Source organism: Muscardinus avellanarius (assembly GCF_963383645.1).
Source record: "Muscardinus avellanarius genome assembly, chromosome: 12".
Lineage (NCBI taxonomy): Eukaryota > Metazoa > Chordata > Mammalia > Rodentia > Gliridae > Muscardinus > Muscardinus avellanarius.
The window spans coordinates 50,326,232-50,346,400 of NC_137798.1; the positions used below are offsets into that span (position 1 = coordinate 50,326,232).

Consider the following 20,169-nt stretch of genomic DNA (forward strand, 5'->3'; position numbering starts at 1 on the left):
TGGTCTAGAATTCTTTTGCAATGCATTTGCAACAGAGTTTTGTAGCCTTAAGTGTAGGAAAAAAACTGACTGCAAATCATGTCAGTATGGTACCAGATTCTGAAAACATAAGGGCTGGTTATTAAGGATTTACCTCCTCTGTATAAACAAACAATTTTTAACTGTTGCTGGCAAGGTTGTCTTGAGTGTTTGAGTTATACTTGTGAATTTGGATCTAACTTCAGAAAAGATACACTATTAAAATACTATGCCTTGAAGTAGATTATAAATGAGAAAATGTAATGTTTGCATCCCTTTAAATGAAAGTCATATCAAAAATATGTTGTTTCAGGAGACTTTGTATTTAGAATATTCATGTAAAACTTGTGAGCAAGCTTTCATTTTGATCAAACTGATCATTTTTTGTAATAAAACTGAGCTCATCCAGCAATTGCTTATGAGTTTATTTGGGGAGGGGGCACTTAATATTAACTTTCTATTCAACATTATTAGTGGTACATGGGTTTTGAAGAGAACATTCCCTAAAGTTAGGTATTATCTTCCTGCCAAGATTTCTAAGCCCCTTTAACTTTCTGCTTCAAGTTCCATACCTCTGTCTTCTCACCGTACTGAGAAACGTAAAGGTTTTGATAATTAGTGTCCTTGGCAAAGTTGTCCAGATAATTTTGCTATGTTTGGGTGAGGTCTCTGGTCCTGCTTAACTAATCAGAACATAACACCGAACAAACGAGGCTAATCATGACAGTGGATGCATTTTTATTGAGCCTTTTAGTTTGCAACATGAGGTAAAAGGAAAAACAGTTCTCCTTAGCCAATATTTTACAGCTAGAGTAAAATATTTTAGACTTCAGGGACTTATAAAGGATTACATTTCTCAAGAAAAGTAAACAAATTTTCACTCCTTGAATTTTCCAGTTGACTCTTATAATAGCAACAAGCTCTAATTAAGTAAATTTCAAGGCCAGGTTTTTATCTCTGTTGCTGATGTCTATAGATCTGAAGCACTGGTGTTTCAATCAATATCCACCAATTCTACTTCAAAAATGAGTTTTGCATTTGGTGGAATTCTGTTGAGGAAGTCAAGGTATATTTGATAAAAAGTGCCTCTCTATTCCTAATAATCTTAGCATACAATTATAATTATGTATTCTAGATATTAGTAATTAACCTCCAAAGGAAGAGCTATGCCATTGATTCAGAAATACATACTAACCTAGAGCTTCCTAAAAGTACCTTTAATGAGAGAAAGGGAACCTCAGCTTGCCATCTGGTTTTGATAGGCTGAGAACTGTTTATTTAAAATTTTTTTGTGGTACTGGGGATTGAACCCAGGGCATTATGTGTGTGTGCTAGGCAAGGCTGAAAACTACTATATTTTTAAATAAATTTAGGATAAGATTGTAGAGGTGCTTTCAAACTTGATATTTCCATCAAAGATTTACCTGGGTCAACAGGAATAGAACCAAAAACAGCTATAAATTGTCTTCCCATTTACCTGTTGGACTGGTTTGGTTTCAATGGTCTGGGAGTGACTGCCTTGGTTTTTAAAATGTTTACAAACTTCGGGCTATCAGAAAAGTACTGTCATTAGTATTGATAATAAATGCTTATTAACACTATCTGGTCCTGTGGTCTTCATTTCTCAAGTGATAATCCCCAATGTGTGCTCCACTTCTAAGCTTTACTCATTTAATTGCTTTAAATTATACTGTAGCATAAAATTATCACATATTATCACAAGCTATATTTGTGCCTTACAGTTCACTACAGTTGTTTGTATTGGACACTGTTACTTACTGAAATAAACCCTTCAAATAGTAAAAGCTACTTTTCAAAGATGAAAACGCAAACTTTGCATCACCTTAAAAATAACCTAAGAGTAAGAGAGAGAGAAAAAAGTTTGAAAGTGTTGTACCAAATACTATTTTGCCAGCCATGTGGCATGTTCCCCTCATTCCAGCTTACTTGGGAGACTGAAGTGGAAGAGCTGATTGGCCCTACAAGTTTGAAGTTAGCCTAGGCAACAAAGCAGGGACCCACCTTTAAAAAAAAGTATATATTTGGATGTGTTGACACATCTGAGTTTTGGGGAAGACTAGTCTGGACAAGATTTCTGATCTGAAGGCTAGCCTACATATGCATGTTTCCTAACACATTCAGGTGTATTTCCTAAATTTTTTTTCTTTATATTGAAGATGAAAAAGGATACTTGGCATCAGGCTGTCCTTTCTTTCCATAAGCCCACTCTGGTTCAATCTCCAGTCGAGCCTTTTCTCCTTTACTCATAGTCAGGAGTGCTTCATCCCACTAAAAAGGCCAAGAGCAATATAAAAAAGTAAATTTTTCAAAAATACATACAATATGACAGACATACAGAAAAGCATTGGCTGGACTTTATTATGTACAAAAGTAATCTTGGTTAAGACCCTAAATCTTTCTCAAGTAAAGGATATTTCAAATATTTTAATATCAATATTAAAATTGGTAATTTTAGTAGTATTTTATTAGTACTCAAACCCTTCAAATGAGACAATTATGAAAGTAATTTTGCACTTCCGGGAAGAGGGCGACCGAGAAAAGCAGCATTTACGAACCCTGCTAAAGCTTGATCTCTATTGCCACAAAACCAGCGCTTTTCATAGCCAGAAAATGCCATCAGCAGATAAATAAAAAGTGTAAACACAAGGGACAGAAAAAAGAGACAAGAAGAACAACCATAGACCAGAAATCAAGCCTGCAATGCAGTAGCAGGGCTGCGCCAGCACCATCTTCCCTCACAGCACAAGGATCCAGAGAGGAAAGGTAAACAAGGAGCTGAAGTGAGCAGCTGTGGGTCATTCTGGTGTAATTCAGCAGTTCTTTCAGCGCAAAGAACGTCTTAAAACTCCCAGTGGTCAAGCTCATCACGCCTTCCAGGGACTCAGAACAGAGCTCAAAACCAGAAAAGAAATGCCAGCCTCACAGCCGAGGGCGTGGCAGCGGCGCCATATTGCCAGTAGCTCCAGCCTCGTGGCTGAGGGTGTGGCAGCAGTGCCATATTGCCAGCAGTGACAGCGAGTTCACCGCGCCCTCGACAGCTCCTGATCAACACGCACAACAACCGTTGAGTGAAATTGTGGCCCCTAAAGGAGAAATCCCTGTACTGCACGCCCAGGGACTTTGATAATCTCCCTGGGTCTGAGATTTTGCAGTCCAACCCAGTGAAGCATTACAGAGCACCCTAAGTGAAGTCGTACTGATCTAGGGAAGGCACAAACTTCTGAAATCATGGGAAAGAGGAACAACAATAGAGCAATGAATGCCCACAACCCCATATTATCAGAACCTGATAACAGAGAAATTCAGAGATCTCCAGAAGATCAAATCAGGAATATAACTGTCGAAATAATACAGGACCTTCGAAAAGAATTTAGAGTCTAAAAGACATAAAGGATGTAATCATTGAGGTAAAACCCTCAATTCAAAGTATAAGCAATCGATTAGACCACATGGTGAATAGAATCTCACTGCTAGAAGACGATCACTCCAAAAACAAATGCATAATTTATAACTTAGAAAAAAATCAGACAGCAGGAATCTTGACATTGAAGAAATATGGGCCCATTTTAAGAGAGCTAACCTAAGAATAATCGGAATAGATGAGGGAAAAGAAGGTGAAACCAAAGGGATCAGTAATATCTTCAAGTAAATAATAGCAGAAAATTTTCCAAACACAGAACAAGAGTTCGATACACAGGTCCAGGAAATGTATAGAACTCCCTTTAGACAGGATCAGAGAAGAGGATACCCCCACGCCACATAATTGTCAAAATGACCAATGTGGAAGCCAAGTAGAGAATCTTAAAGGCAACAAAAACAAAGGCCAAGTGATATTCAGAGGCACAGAGGCAAACCAATTAGAATCACCCCAGACTTCCCAAACCGAGTCATGCAAGCCAGAAGGGCTCGGAGTAACATATTCCAAATTCTGAAATAAAACAACTTCCGCCGGGTGTGGTGGCACAGGCTTGTAATTCCCGCCCTTGGGAGGCAGAGACAGGAGGATTGCGCAGGTTTGAAGCCAGCCGCATGTGCTGGCTTATGAGACCCTGTTTCCAAATAAAAATATAAGATAGGTCTGGGAGTGTAGCCCGGAGGTAGAAGGGCTTCCAGGAACCCCAGTACCACCAAAAGAGAGAGAGAGAGGAAAAAAAAAAAAAAAAAAAGAAGAAAACAACTTCCAGCCAAAAATTTCCTACCCAGCACAACTATCTATCAAGTTAGATGGGGAAATAAGAAGCTTCCATGACAAACAGAAACTCAAGGAATTTATGTCTTCAAAACTTGAGCTAGAGAAAATATGGAAAGAGATTAACTACAAAGAAGAAATAGGTAATACACACCAGAACCGAGAAACAAGATTTTCCATCCAGCAGACAACTAAGCAAAGAAGAATATATTCATGTGTTTATTGGTTAAAATCTTATTTCTAAATTGTATTGTTTGCTTTTATTGTTGCTAATTTTTAGGATTTCTACTTGGAATATTATTATACCTTCAGATAGAGCATTTGGAAATATTTTACCCCATTCTACCAGTAACTTTTAACTGTTTACATTGTCTTTGTATGTACAATATTTTTTTATTTTTTAGGAAGTTTGTTATTCTGTTGTTGCCTGTACCTTTGAAATCATATCCAAGAAATCACTGCCAATTTCAATGTTGTGAAGTGTTATGACCCACCCAGGTTTTCTAAAAGTTTATAGTCTTAAGATTTACATGTAGGTCTTTTATCTATTATGAGTTAATATTTGTATATGGTGTTAGGTAAGGGTCCAGCTTTATTCTTTTTCATGTAATTATTATTTTTCAACAATATTTAGTGAAAGGATCATTATCTCCTTCACCAAATATTCTTGGAAACCTTGTCAAAAATAACTTGACCATATATGAAAGAATTTATTTCTAGGCTTTTTATTTTACTCCACTGGTTTATATATCTGCCTTTATAGCTGTACTACACTGTTTCAATTCATGTAGCTTTATAAAGGTTTGAAATCAGAAAATGTACATCTTCTAGCTTTGTTCTTTTTCGAGATTGTTTTGGGTATTTAGAGTTCATATTTCATGTTAGGAAATATTTTTTCTGAAAAAAAAAAGTATGATAGTTTCACCTTAAAAAAAAAAAAAAAGAAAAAAAATATCCTGGTAAGAAAGAAAGCAAAAAGAAATATTGAAATTTTATCTCTACGTGATCAAAAGTTTGATATCAAACAAATGAATCTGTTATGTGAGACTATCATTGTTAATTTTGGATAAATTGCTGTATTAGATATCAACCACTAAGCCAAGCATGGGAAGGAGGGAGGGAATGGTGTGGGGTAGGGGCTAACTGGGCGATGTGTGCACATATATCTACACAAGATTTTTTTTATCCCATTATAATGTATGAATACAGTGCACCAATAAAAAAATAAAGTAAAAAAATTTTGTACACATGCCACACATCATAGAAACTAGTTATTAGCACATTTAAAAAGTTTGCTATACTTTTACATCACAGGACAAACTTTATTTTTAGTCTTTTTGTGTGTGTATGTGTGGTACTGGGAGTTGAATCCAGGGGCTGCACTCTAGTTTTTTTTTTTTAAACAGGTCTAAGTGGCTAGGGGCCTCATTAAGTGGCTGGGTGGTCTAGAACCGGTGCTCTTCCTTTCTCAGCCTTTCAAGTACTAGGATTACAGTACTAAGTTACCACGTTGCAAAAGCTAGAGCACTAAGATCTTTTGAAGATCAAAGGAATGAGAAAAGACTGTACATTCTGGGGGCGGGGGGTACTAGGGATTAAACCTACAGGCAGCCTACCTTCCAGCTAGCTATACCTCCAGCCCAATTTTTTATTCTTTATTTTGAAACAGGGTCTTAAGTTGCAGAAGGCCTCACTAAGTAGCTGAGGATGGCTGCAAACTTGCATCTTCATCCTGTCTAAGCATCCAAATATTGGGATTATAAACATGCATCACCATGCCCAGCATTTCCCACCCCCCAGAATTTGGATGTTAAAGTCAGCTGCAGGCAAATCAACATGACAGAAATATACAGAGTCTATTTCTAATATCATATACTCTTAACGAAACCCAAGGATTTACCTATCTGGAAACTAATAATATGGCAAACTAGAAGAAATTTACTAGTTGCAAGTAAGTTATATAATTGGAAAAATTTTTCATCTTCATTTATATTTAACAAAAACTCTGATTATGTAGGTAGCAATTAAAAATTATGTGCTATCCGGGTGTGGTGTCCCACACTTATAATCCCTGCGCTTGGGAGGGGGAGACAGGAGAATCGCGCAGTTTCGAAGCCAGTCTTGCTGGCTTAAGAGATCCTGTTTCCAAATAAAAATATGAAATAGTTCTGGGAGTGTAGCCTGGAGGTAGAAGAGTTTCCAGGAACCCTAGTACCACCAAAAAAAAAAAAAAAAAAAAAAAAAAAAGCTACTAAGCCTTTCAACATGTCTCATATTGTTTTGGGCTCTGGGTATGATTATTTGAACTATATCGCTGGCCCCACAGTACAAAGTAATATAAATATTCTTATACAGTATTTAAATAGGGATTTTAGTTAACCAATGTTTTATGTTCTGAATAATTACAATTTAAAACAAAGAACAGACATAATCCTAACACAGAAATTTAATTTAGGGAAGCCATCAACTCTGTTTTTATGTCCTTTTGTACACTGTAATGGTCCATATAGCTTACACCTAACTTCTTTTCTCAAAATTTCCTTCTGTTCTCTCACATAAATGGGTGGGTAAAAGCATGCTTATGTTTGAAATATTTTTACAGATACAAACTCCTCCTTCTCTTGAGTACTTCAGTGGAACAGATACTTTGCCTTTTGTGATTTTGCATGTGGTAAAACAACTGCGTAGTATTTTACAAGAATCTTTTTTCTTTTTGTGGTACTGGGAGTGGAACCCAAGGGCTTTCTACCTCCAGGCTATACTTCCAGACCTTTTTTATACTTTATTTGGAAACAGGGCTTCACTAAGTAGCTGAGGCTGGCTTCGAACCTGTGCAATCATCATGTCTCAGCATCCCAAGCACCACATCCGGCTACTAGAATTTTAAAGATAAATTTAGACAACCAAATATTTTTATGAAGAAAAGTAATTAAAGGTTTAGACATGGAAGGAACTACTATTTGAAACCCTAATAGGTGTATAAAATTATACTCAATAATCCAGATCTAGGTTCAACTTCTTTTTTTTTTTGTAGGGGAAAGTGAGACCCATACAACTTGTGCCAGATTTGCTAGCAATATTAATAATCTAATATATCACAAATACCACATATCAGAACATCTTTTGATTCACTGTAATTCTTTACTTACTCCTCTGATAACTTTGCCTACTCCAACCTTAAAGCTTAAAGGCTTGGCATTTTTCTTCTTCTTTGAACCTGTAAAACAATTTCCTTGTAATTAATGAGTTACTCTAGTTTTTATTAATAAATTAAAATCCATTGGAAACAGTGATTTAACTAACCTCAATAATTGCAATAACAAAGCCAGGTGTTGTCATGTATGCTTGTAATCCCAGTGCTTGGAAGGCTAAGACAGAAGGATTTCAGGTTCGAGGCCAGCCGCAACATCTAAGCAAGACCCTGTTTCAAAATAAAAAAGTAAAAAAGGCTGGGGGTGTAGCTTTGAGATAGAATGCCCTTGTTTTCAATGCTCAGAACAACAACAAAAATTAACAATTCAGAAAGCCAGGTAAATGGATTAAGAAAATCCTGGAAGGAGCTAGGTGGGACCTAGAGGGAAATATATCTCCCTGAGTGGACTTGTTTCTGTCACTCTGAACTTCACTATGATGTGTGATTACACTGTACCCTAGCCTCCCCCCAAAATAAAAAGCAAATTTTAGAGATAGAAACAATTATGGTTTAAACTGGGTATGGTGGTGTAAGCCTGTAATACCAGAAATTCTAGAGGCTTGGGATTGTACATTCAAGGCCAGACTCTGTGGAGATCTGTCTCAAAAGGGCTAGGGATATAGTTCAGTGGTATACTGATATTTTTATTTTTTTGTGGTACAGGGGATGAAACCCAGGGGCTTTCTACCTCCAGGCTATAGTCCCAGACCTATTTTATATTTTTATTTGGAAACAGTCTCACTAAGTAGCTGAGAGCCTCACTAAGTAGATGAGGCTGGATTCGAACCTGCACGATCCTCCTGTCTCAGCCTCCCAAGTACTGGGATTACAAGCGTGCACCACCATGCTGGGCGAGGTCCTATATTTATACCACTAAAATAGCACACTATCTTGCCTTTTATATTAAAATACTAAAGCATCAATTTGAGATACTGCTATGGTTTGAAGATGTTTTGTCCCTACTGAAAATTCATGTTGGGGCCTGTAAGAGGTGACTAGGTCACCTAAGAGGGATTAAAACTTTTCTCACAAGAATTTTCTGTCTTGCAGGCCTGTTTGGTTACCTCAAGAGAGGATTTTAAAGCAAGCTTGGGATCTCCCCTTACTCTTTCTTATCATGTGTTTCTCTTTCACAAGCTCTTGCCAGCTTTCTTTTCTACTTTTTTTTGCTATGCATAAAGCAGCACATGACCCTTGCCAGAAGTTGGACTGATAACTGTATATGATCTTGGAGCTCCAGAACTGCAAGCTAAAAGAACTCTTATTAAATTACCCAGTCTCAGGTTTTCTATTAGAGCAACCAAAAATGGACTAAAATAGACAATAACAAATTTAGACTAAGCTTCCTAATGACCAAGAGGTAATCAGTGAAGTAAAAAGAAGACATCTGGAAAACAGTAGGTGACAACAACAACAAAAAAGGGTACAGGTAGCTCTTCATTTGTTTATTACACAAATATTTTTCAACATGTTAAGCTGAAAGTTTTATTAACACTTACTCGTTTGAATATTAGTATCAAAAACTGTTCCATCTTGAAGTGTTCCTGTATACCAGCAGTGAACAACATCTCCCTTCTTGGGAAAGTTTGTTTTATCTCCCTTTTTTAGAATAGACTTTGTGTATTTTGGTGGACCCTAAAACCAAAAAAAACATATATATATATATAAATAAGTATGTATATATAGATATATATATATATATAAATTTATGTCCTTTATGAAGGATAATATTTGTTTTACCTGTAGTTAACCTCCATGAAAATCACTACTTTAATTCAAGGCTATGATGGAAACCCTTGGCAAGATTCTGTTCTTTATTCAACAAGCCATAAGATCAGTTATAGTCCTATTAAGCCATAAGGCACTGAATACTGTGACTCCCAAAGATTTGTACCGTTTTAGCAATAATATTAGCTAGATATTATATCCAATTAAAATGAATATAGTGATGTTGCCTCTGTCCCTGAACTTGAAAATAAGTTTGTACGATGAATGAAATTACTTATCTGAAACAAAGCATAATCGTCAGGGTCTTTAGAAAATGCCAAGCTGGGCATGATGGCACATGCCTGTAATCCCAGTACTTGGAAGGCTGAGACAGAAGGATCATAGTTTGGAGGACAGCCCCAGCAATTTATCAAGGTTCTTAGCAACTTAGTGAGACTCTGTTTAAAAAAAAAAAAAAAAAAAATTATATATATATATATGGCTGGGGATATAGCTCAGAGGCAGAATGGCCCTGAGTTCAATCCTTAGTATCACAAAAAACAAAAATAGCAAGAAAAGAAAAGGCTGGAGGATAATCTAGTGAATGGTAATTCATATATGTGAGGAAAACAAAGGGAAGATGATCGGTCAAAAATTTTAAAGGAGGCAGGCATAGCGATGCACACTAGTAATCCCAGTATTTGGGAGGCTAATACAGGAGCATTGCAGGTTCAAAGCCAGCCTGAGCAACTTGTGAAGCTCTCAGTAACTTAGTGAGACCCTGTTTCCAAATAAAAAAATAAATAGGTTTCAGGATGTAGCTAGGAGGTAACACACAAGGTATACACCCTTCCAATTTCTGGCCCCAAGGTTCCATCCCCAGTACTACAAAAAAAGAAAAAAAATTAAAGAGAAAAAAAGTCAGAGCAAATGTAAAAGTACCCTCTTTACCTAAATCTATCTGGTTTCTGTGTTCGGTGTGGGATGAACCTATTTGTTTTTGGTCCCTAAACCTCATAAAACAGGCAGCAAGGATGTGGTCACATATCAAGGATTTCAAACCTGTTTTGTTTGGAGAGCAAGAGAAAAGGTGCTTGCATTATTCCTCCTTATCTATTTGCTAACTGGCCAAGTTATACAAATTTTTATTCACTTTCACTTCCCTAATTCAGGATCTTTCCAAAACATGTAAGTAAAAAAAGTCTGGTCTCCCTGCAGTCTACCTACCCCTTTGATAAAGATTTTCTCCTTGACCAAGCTCTAGTCTGGCTCCTGTGAGTCCACTTCTGGACCTATGCCTCAACCTTGGCCTATGAAGACTTCAGCTTTGAAACTAACAGTTTCAAACAGCTCAAGGTCTTATCCCCACATGACCCCCTCATCCATTAAATGCCTGCCAGAGAAAAGTCAAGAGTGCCAAAAGAATTTAATACGTATTTGGCCAACATCTAAAAATAGGGCTCTTGTTTCCCACTGTGTATAGGTCAGGTGCCCGAGACTGGTAAATGCTGGGTAGCAAACCCAGATGAGTTTCACCTGGGCAGCACCCCCTCCACTTCTGTTTAATTTTGTTTTCGTTTTCCTGACTCTTTAAGTCCCTGCCAATCCCCTTCCTGACTCCTTCATTTTCCCTTTAAAAGGCCCAATCACCAAGTCAGAACGGAGCTCATTTCTTTCCCCTATTATTAGTAGAATGAATTAAATGTTTCTACCACTTTAATGTCTGACTGTGCTTATCTTTGACACATTCAGTGAATCCTCCACTCAATGGATAGAATGATGTTCATAATTACTGCCTTTAGTTTTAGGTCCAAAAGTCCATACCATGCAGGATCCTAATCTATATAACAATTCTATCTACTCTCCAACTCCAGGAGGAGTTTCTTCCTTATCTCCGTAGTGCCTCCTATAAGCCTCTTACACATAGTAGACTGTGCTATAGTTTGAAACTTGCACAAAGGCTCATGTGATGAAGGCTTGGCGTCCTAGTCTATAATGCTGAGAGGTAGTAGAACTTTTAGGAGATGGAGCCTAGTAGAAGGAAGTTGGGACATGTCCTTCATGGGGATCGTGGGACCTCAAACCCTTCCAATTTCCCTCAGCCTCCTGGCTGCCATGAGACAAGTGTCTTCTACCACATGTTCTCACAGTGATGAACTGCCCTACTGCAGGTCCAAAAGCCACCGACCAGCTGATCATGGATTGAAACCTCCAATTCAGTGAATCAAAATAAGCCTAACTTATAAGTTGTTTACTGAGCTGGGCTTGGTGGCACAATACCAAGTACTTCAGAGGCTGAGACGGGAGGATCCGGGTTCACAGCCAGCCTCAGCTACTTAGTGAGACTATGCAGCTTGGTGAGACCCTGCTTCAAAATAAAGAATAACAGGGATGGGAATGTAGTTCAGAGGTAGAATGCTCCTCCTGGATTCCATTCCCAGTGGGGGGGGGAGTTATCTGTGGTATCTTGTCACAGTGATAGAAACTCACTAATAAAGATAGTGACTACTTAACTGTGTAGTTCTAGATAGGGTATGGTTTGCAAAGTAGATAGCTTACTAGAATGGCTATATTGGCAATAAATGGATAAAGAATAACTGAAGGCAGGAGATCAGCAACTTTCCTAAATGGGATACATTTTAAAAAGAAAAAATATATTTGAGAGTATTAGTCTTGAAGGAGATAGGAGAAGGGAGAACATTTAAACTGAAAAGAAATATTCCTTTCTTATAGACATTTACATTTCAATAAAATAGAAGAGGAGCATGTAGTAAGAAATGAGTAAGAATGGACTGAGACTTTGTGATAAAATGTTAAAACAGTTTATGTGAGCAATGTGATGGGAATCTAGCAAGTGAGAGTATGTTGCTGAGAAGCAGTGGACCTAAAAAACATGGATTTAGCATGAATTCATAACAAGCCTAGTAAACAGTTTATGATTATGTTTCTTCACAGTACTTTTTTTTTTGTGTGTGGCACTAGGGATGGAACCCATACTCCCAGACTGATTTTATATTTTTATTTGGAAACAGGGTCTCACTAAGATACTGAGAGCCTCACACTAAATAGCTAAGGCTGGCTTCAACCCTGTGTGATCCTCCTGTCTCAGCCTCCCAAGTAGTACCCTGGTTTCACAAATACTTTTTCTGTATTCCCAAAGAATGAATACAAAGTAGCAGAGATCAGTAAGGGTTTGGGCAAGAGGCTACTGGAATCTAGGGTATTGGGAAGACAATGATAGCATGTAATTGGGCTCAAGCTGGCCAGTTAAATGTAGCAAAATGAAGGAAAGGCAGCACTAGTTCTGTAGAAGCCATGAGAAGGAAATGGAGAGTCAAAGATTCATAGAATTTTAAAGTTGGAAACAAGGGAATGGTTGTAACTATAGGTCTTAAAGAAAATGAAACCACTTAGGGCTGGGCATGTAGCTCAGAGGTAGTGTGCTTATTGAGAATGTCTAAAACTCTTGAGTACAAACCCCAGTACCATTACCAAAAAAAGTTTAGGATTTTGATAAGATCGCTGTAGATTGTCTCCATTCCTTAAGAACTTGTTTTTCACTTTTAACTTCTTTTCATAATCCCTTAACCCTGTATCACTGGCTTCCTAGTAGCACTCTCACTGCAAGTTTTTGGAAAGTAAAATCCTTTAGTAATGAAGGATCCATTAATTTGAAATCCTTTAGTAATTCATAGTTCCATTGACCTTGGTAGCTGCTCAATAGGTATGTTTATCAAACATTACTTGTTTTTTTTTTTTTTTTTTGCATGTTTGGGGGTGGAACCCAGGGGCATTCGACCTCTGAGTTATACCCCCTGCCCTATTTTTTATTCTTTATTTTGAAACAGGGTCTTGCTAAATTGCAGAGGGCCTCACTAAGTAGCTGAGGCTGTCTGCAAACTGCGATCCTCTCAGCCTCCTGAATGCTGGGATTACAAGCATGCGGCATCATACCCGGCTAAACATTAGCTGTCATAAACTTCAAAACTAGCCAGGTGTAGTGCCACACACCTGTAATCCCAGGGAGGGATTAGACAGGAGGACTGCAGGTTGGAGCCAGCCCCAGCAATTTAGTGAGACCCTATTTCAAAATAAAAAATAAAAAGGGCTAGGAGCTTAGCTTGGAGCAGAATGCCCCTGGGTTCAGTCTCTAGAACCAAACCAAACCAACAAACAAACAAAAAAAAACCCCAAAAAACCCCTCATACCTCAAAACTGCTTTCTATGTATATATGCCCACAAACATTAATGTGTCTCAACCAATAGGAAAAGATACAAATTAACTAGCTTTAATTACATAAACATTTATAACTCTATACCTAAAATTACATTTTGTCCAAATACTACCCAAATGCTTCTTCAACAAAAGGATATGTCTCTTGATAAAAACTAATATAAGATTATTATCACTAATACTAATACTGCCATTAATGAATGTGCTTAGTTGGCAAGGTATTATCAGAAATGGTAAGATTATGATCAGTTCAGGTCTGCTAAGCTGTTCTTAGCTCTAAGGCTTTTGTATTTCATTTGCAGAAGTGATTTTATCTAGTTCTTTAAGCCTCTGTGCCAAAGTAAGACCTGGATTGGGAAAGAAGAGAGAGATGAGAACCCAAACCCTGTGGCCAGGCTTGGACTTTTTCCATTGCCAGGGACACCACGTACATCAGAAAAAGCTAAAAATAATTAAAAAGGAAGTTGCTTTTACTCAGTCCCATTTGGCTATAGAATCAGGTCTTGAAAATAGTTTTGAAAGCTCAGGTCTAGTCAAATGTGGAGGCAAAGCCAGGTGTTGTGGTGCACGCTTGTAATCCCAGCATTTGGGAAGCTGAGACAGGAGGATTGCAGTTTGCAGGCAGCCTCAGCTACTTAGTGAGGCCCTTTGCAAACTCAGTGAGACCCTGTTTTAAAATAAAGAATAAAAAATAGGGCTGGGGGTGTAGTTCGGAGGTAGAATGCCACTGGGTTCCATCCCCAGTACCAGGGGAAAAAAAAAAGGTGGAGGCAATATTGAATACAAAGTCACCTGTGTTTCACAGGATAGGCTACTACTTGTAGACAATTAGTTGTTCTCTAGCTTATTTCTATCCCAGTACACCTCAGGGAGGTGGCACACTCCAAATCAGAGTTTGGCTCACTGAAAGTGGTCATATTTAACTACTTTTCACTGAGAAATTGGTATTAAAAAGCAAATACTATTTCTAAAATTCATATAAGTAATAACATAAAATATTAAGTACAGACCTCCTCCGGAGCCTCTTCGGACTTGGTTTCTTTGGGTTTATCTTCATTAAGCTTTACATTTTTCACCTGCTCAGACACTTTATTTATACTTTCAGTACCCTTAAAACGCTGTAAACAAAAAGTTCCAACATCAATATTAAGAGCAGGTCAAAACCTAGAAGGGTTATCCAGATTATCTAAATTCTGAAATTAGAATGGTGACCTTTAGAAAAGCCAAGTCAGACTTGGAGATATAAATACAACTCAAACAACTCCTTAATAAAGTTAATTTTCTGTGGAAGATAATCATTTCATAGAGAATAAATATTGGAAAATATCTTAAAATCTGTTTTTCTAAAGGCTAGCTTAAATCTAAGGCAGTATAGAAATTCTTTAATAAAACGGAACTTATTTTTCCATGTAATATTTTATATGCAATGTAAATGCTTAAAATGGTATACCAACTGACCTAATGGATTTATGCCCAAAGAACTGTCTTAAGTTACTAAAAAATTACTTAAAAAATCCAGCCCCATTCAAAATACCAAAATATTCTGCCATCTTGCAGATTAGCTTTGCTATCTTTTACAGGATTTCAAATGAATATAATTTTAAAAAATGGTTACAATTAAGAAAAATTAAAAGTTCAAGAACTAATTCTACAAACAAATGCATTTAAAAATTTTTGCAGCCAGGCGTGGTAGCACACACTTGTAATCCCAGCACTTTGGGAGGCTGAGACAGGATGATAGCGCAGGTTCGAAGTCAGCCCCAGCTACTTGGTGATGCTCTTGGCAATTTAGTGAGACCCTGTTTCCAAATTAAAAAAAAAAAAAAAAAAAAAAAAAAAAAGGTCTGAGAGTATAGACCGGAGGTAGAAAGTCCCTGGGTTCCACCCCCAGTAACACACACACACCCACACCCACACCCACACCCACACACACACACACACACCACACAAACGCAAATAAAAATTTTTGCAAATACAATTTCTAAAATGATGTTTTGCTAATAGAATATAACAATACTCACTTTACTTTCAAAAAGATGATTATAGGCTGTAACCAAATGGTCCTTATTAGCTGTCTTGGCCACATTTTTAATGTTTCCTAATAATTTGTGTTCTGCAAGAAACTATAAAGAAAAAACGATGGTGAGTCAAAATAATTTCCCTCAAGTAAGAAGGCTCTAAAATTAGAAAACAGAGCCAAGCAGGATGGTGCATTCCTGTATCCCCAGCTACTCAGGCTGGGGGCAGGAGATTTGCTTGAGCCCAAGAGTTTGATACTAGCTGGGGCAACACAGAAATTAGAAAATGGCTCTTCTATGTTAGCAGTTATGTTTTAATAGTATTAATGAAGACATGAACACTACATTTTATATCCTACTTCATTAAAAAATCAATAAATTAGGAAATACTAGGTATTTATAAAAATATTACTTATTTGTAAGGCAAGAACTGTAGTATTATGTGTGGGAGATGATGGTTCATACTAACATTCTTCCCATCACAGAACTCACAGAAATGAACATTATATAGCAAGCACACTAGAGGCAGCTGCTCATGGCAGAAAGCTATTTGGCACTGCTCTTTGTAGTTTACAGCCTGTTTGGTATGGCTATCTTGACCTATCTGTAACACAGAGTCAGCTAAAAATGGGTTACAGATAGGTCAAGATAGCCACACTGAACATGATATACATAGCATGGGCTATAGAGTTGTATTATCTGCATTGAAATCCTAGCTCTCTGACCCTATACAAGAGACCAAGCTTTCCTGAAGACTCAGTTTCCATATCTGTAGTCGAAGGTTAATAGAATTTACGTCAAGAGTTGTTGTAAGGATAAAATATAATAATTTGTTTAATGTATTTAGCATAGAGTCCCACACAGGAAGAGCTTAATACTAGCTAATATGATTAATAACTTATTTAGTGAATAAAATATAAGATGGTCAGTCTCAAATATAACTTTAAACAGATGGACATTAAAATGTTACTACTGAAATATCAAATCATAATATGTTCATCTCAAAATGATGTAATGTGAGGATTTTCATGATATCTTATTTTAGTCTGTTTCCTTTCTTGACTTGTGGTCCTTGGATTCTCATTTTGTTTCTTTCTCAAGTTTTACTATGGAATCTTCAACAGTTTTTCTCACATTACCAGTATTGCATCTCCCCTACTCTTTGCCTTTCTCTTCAAAAAATATTTCCCTTTGGCTCTCTTAAGAAATGTTCTACATGATAAAGGTTAATGGGAGGAGATAAAATTGATTACATAGAAATAATCACTTGCTTTAGCAAACTTTTTCATTAGTAAAGTTTAAAAAGTTTTTTAAATAAGTTCTAAGTAGCTGAGGCTGACTTTGAACCTGCGATTCTCCTGTCTCAGCCTCCCAAGTACTGGGATCACAAGCTTATGCCACAACACCTGGCTAAATAGAAGTATTTTCTTTGATATCTATGATCAATAAAAAAAAAGACTGTCAAAGAAAGGTTTAAATAAATGACACTGGAGAATATGCATTTAAATGATTATATCATAAACTGGGCAGGCTTGTAATCCCAGTACTTGGGAGGCTGGGACAGGAGGATCACAGGTTTGCGGTCAGTCCCAGCAACTTAGGCCCTGTTTTAAAACAAAAATAATTCCAAAGGTGTAGCTCAGAAGTAGACTGCCCCTGGGTTCAATCTCCAGTTCAGCAAAAACGAAAGAAACAAACCAACAACAAAAAACAGACACATACACACATATGTATATAAGCTGGGCACTCATTAGGCGGATGCAGGATTGCCAAGTTCCAGGCTAGCTTGGGGATCTTGGTGAGACCTTATCTCAAAACATAATGAAGACATGGGGCTGGGGGATACAGTTCGGTTTTAGAGTGCTCAACTACAATGTAGTATGCCTTGGATGTTTAAACACTGTAAATCCTGCTTCCCTTAAAATAGAAGATAATTCAAGTTTCTTGATATTGTCCCACTCTGGCTAGTTTTAGATTTTACATTGGGATGATAATATGCCCACTCTATTGTTTCAGTTGAAATTCATGTTGGCTTAAGAGAAAATAACTCCATTAAAATGGTATAAGATTCCTGGTGCAGAAGTCTTTTTCTCCCTCCTATCCACAAACACTGAGCATATTTCTTGTCATATATGTTGTGTAAATATTTTCTGAATTAATCTAAGCTGCCAATGCCATAATAATTGTGCCTGTGCAAGAAACTGAAGTTGGAGAATTCTATCCTTCAAGACCCTTCTAATTGAAAACAAAATACAATTTAAAAAAAAATCCAGAAACAAGCCTGGAAGTGGTGCAGCCTGTAATCCCAGTACTGGGAGGCTGAACAGGAGGATGAAAAATTCTCCTTGGTGAGACCCTGTCTCAAAATAAAAAAATAAAAGGGACTGTAGGTCATAGTAGAGTGCTCCTGGGTTCAATCGTCAGTATAAAAACCTAGAAATAATTTTTCTAAATGTAATAAAATAATAACTATAAAATAAATGTGTGTCGTTTTGGGTACTAGGGATGGAACTCAGGGGTCAATTCTACCTCTGAGCTACACCCTCAGACCTACTTTATTTTTTATTTGGAAACAGTCTCCCTAAGTTGCTGAGGCTGTCTTTGAATCTCGGATCCTCCTGACTCGGCCTCTCAAGTATTGGGATTACAAGTGTACACCACCACAACCGGCTAAAAAAACATTATGTGAATGATCGCTGGAAAATATTCACTTAAATAATTAATGTGTGTAAATGACAATTTCGACAGAAGTATTTGACATTTTAGAATTTATGAAACTAGAGAAACGACATGCAAGCTGCAGCTTCCATTTCTGAGAAATGGAAAATGCTGCGTATACAACAGTGTATAGTAGTTCAACAATTAGGAGACATAAAAGTCATCTTAATTTCTGAAGGGCAAAAAAGTCAGGTCTGACAAAAATAACTTGTGACCACGAAAGGATGGTTAAGATGGAGACTCTGCTGGAAAAATGAAATGCAGGGCGTAAATTTTAACGAACGCCAAATAAATTTAATCTAATTTTTTATAACAATAAAAGGCCACCACACAAAGAGTGCACGTGTAACTAACTCCCTTTAAGAGAGGTGAAAAGGTTACTTAAAAGGTCAATATTAAAAAAAGGTAAATAATGTATGGGTTTTTGAAAAGCACACGGATTACTGTTCGGTATTATGCATTAGTGTAAAAAGGCAAGCTGCACGTACCGTTCCCACTCACATCTTCGTATCCCTCCCCATTTCCCTGGCAGCCAGCTCCCAGGGTCTCATCAATATTCCTCGGCCTCCGCCTCAGCCCCCATATCTCCGGGCTCCTTTCTCATGGCCGCCCCCCCACTCAAGGATCCCAAAAGGGTTTTAATTCTGCAAGAGGAGCCTGAAAGGTTAGGAAGCGAGGCTGCCGCCAGGCAGCTCCCGAGCCGCCCTGGCCTTCCCCGCCACGGGTCGAGGGCGGGGGCTCGGAGGAATACGGAATGTATGGGCATCGCCGGGGGGTGAGGCTCCCTCAGCCGCAACGGCCCGGCCGCCCCGCCGCCTCTGGTACCGAGTCTGAACCGTGGTCCTGCAGAAACTTGATAATGTCCTTCTTAGGCAGCTGCTCGCTGCGCAGCTGCTCCACGGTCCACGCCCGCTGCGGAACGGCCGCCGCCATCTTCCCCCGCCGCCTCTGCTCTACTGAGCCCGCCCGCCTCGCCTCGCGGTGCCCCGCCCCGGGGGCGTGGCCAGGGTCCGCTCGGCGCCGGGGGCGGGGCAAGCGCGCCACCCAACGGGATTGGGACCTCTACTTGAGTGACATCAAGGCCGCACTATGGGCGCTGCTTTGTTGAATGGGTGGGAAAACCCCCGCAGAGGTGGTGGCGGTGGGCTGGTGGCGCAGCAGATGTCAGGCCAGCTTCTTAGTCGGACCTCTCGTGAAGCGGCGACCTCTGACGGTAGTGATGTTTACCAGCCACTAGTAAACCAGATTGTTTATTACGTACGACTTGCTGTTCCTTTCAAGGTCCAGGCTATAACCACCCGCAAATCCCTATGTCATTTCATCTAGTTCTGTCTTAATGATTCATACTTGAATTGGCTCAGTCCTAATCCATCGAATTCAAATCTCGCATTTTTTTTAAAGCTCACATAAGCGAAACGTACATACGCCTCCTCTCAAGCCAAACATGAAAACTGTCCAAAACCTAGTTCAGAGAGTTGAGCAAATAAGAAGGTACAGCTTATTGCTGAAGATGGCATTATTACTGTTTAGCAGCGATACACAATGTATTTGTACTTTTCCTCTATACACGAGGGAACAAACGTATAGATTACCCAAAGTCCTCAGGTTTAGAGTAGAGAAGCCAAAAATTGTTTCCAAGTCCAAGGCAGAAAGCTACTACTAACAGAATAATTGCACACTTACTTTTACTGCTTTACGTCTGTAATAAAGATGTAATGCTGAAACATCATGAAGCCCTTTCTTAATTTTCGAACGAAAAGCAGGACCAGGCCACATTTACTTCCCCTTAAAATATTAAAGGTGAAGTAAAATACAATAAAATATTAAAATACAATAAAAACAAAAACATTAAGTACAACAAATATTAAAATACTGCGTTATCACTCCCAACACATTGTAAACAACTTGGCAGCTTGTTTTCTCAATCTAGGTAAGAGATATAAGATATGTATTTAATTCTAGCCACACATTTTTCTCCTTTTAACCTCATCATCCGATTTAAAGGTCTAATAACTTTAAATCCACAAGATTATGGATATTCCATTGTCCCCGGATCTCAAAGTTATTTATG

The 20,169-nt window shown here is 38.1% G+C and overlaps 1 protein-coding gene across 1 annotated transcript; it reads right to left on the reverse strand.

Moving 5' to 3' along the window:
- Positions 1-976: 976 nt before the first annotated feature.
- Positions 977-19,046, reverse strand: FKBP3 (FKBP prolyl isomerase 3). The gene is made up of 7 exons (XM_080707889.1): positions 18,924-19,046; positions 15,384-15,485; positions 14,373-14,480; positions 8,921-9,056; positions 7,378-7,445; positions 2,210-2,307; positions 977-1,067 (listed from the first exon to the last, which is right to left on the reverse strand). Exons 1-7 carry the CDS (start codon positions 19,029-19,031, stop codon positions 1,013-1,015), a joined length of 675 nt encoding a protein of 224 aa, XP_080564015.1. The 5' UTR covers positions 19,032-19,046; the 3' UTR covers positions 977-1,012.
- Between the last annotated feature and the right edge of the window lie 1,123 nt (positions 19,047-20,169).

What these genes read in the sequence shown, in the direction of transcription:
- FKBP3 (XM_080707889.1), bottom strand. Translation starts at nt 19,031, where the DNA reads ATGGCGGCGGCCGTTCCGCAGCGGGCGTGGACCGTGGAGCAGCTGCGC. An exon ending in TGATACTAATATTCAAACGA is followed by an intron (nt 7,446 to 8,920) that starts GTAAGTGTTAAT and finishes ATTGTTTTACAG; the next exon opens with GTTCAAAGAAGAAGAAAAAT. An exon ending in TAGGCAAAGTTATCAGAGGA is followed by an intron (nt 2,308 to 7,377) that starts GTAAGTAAAGAA and finishes TGGCCTTTTTAG; the next exon opens with TGGGATGAAGCACTCCTGAC.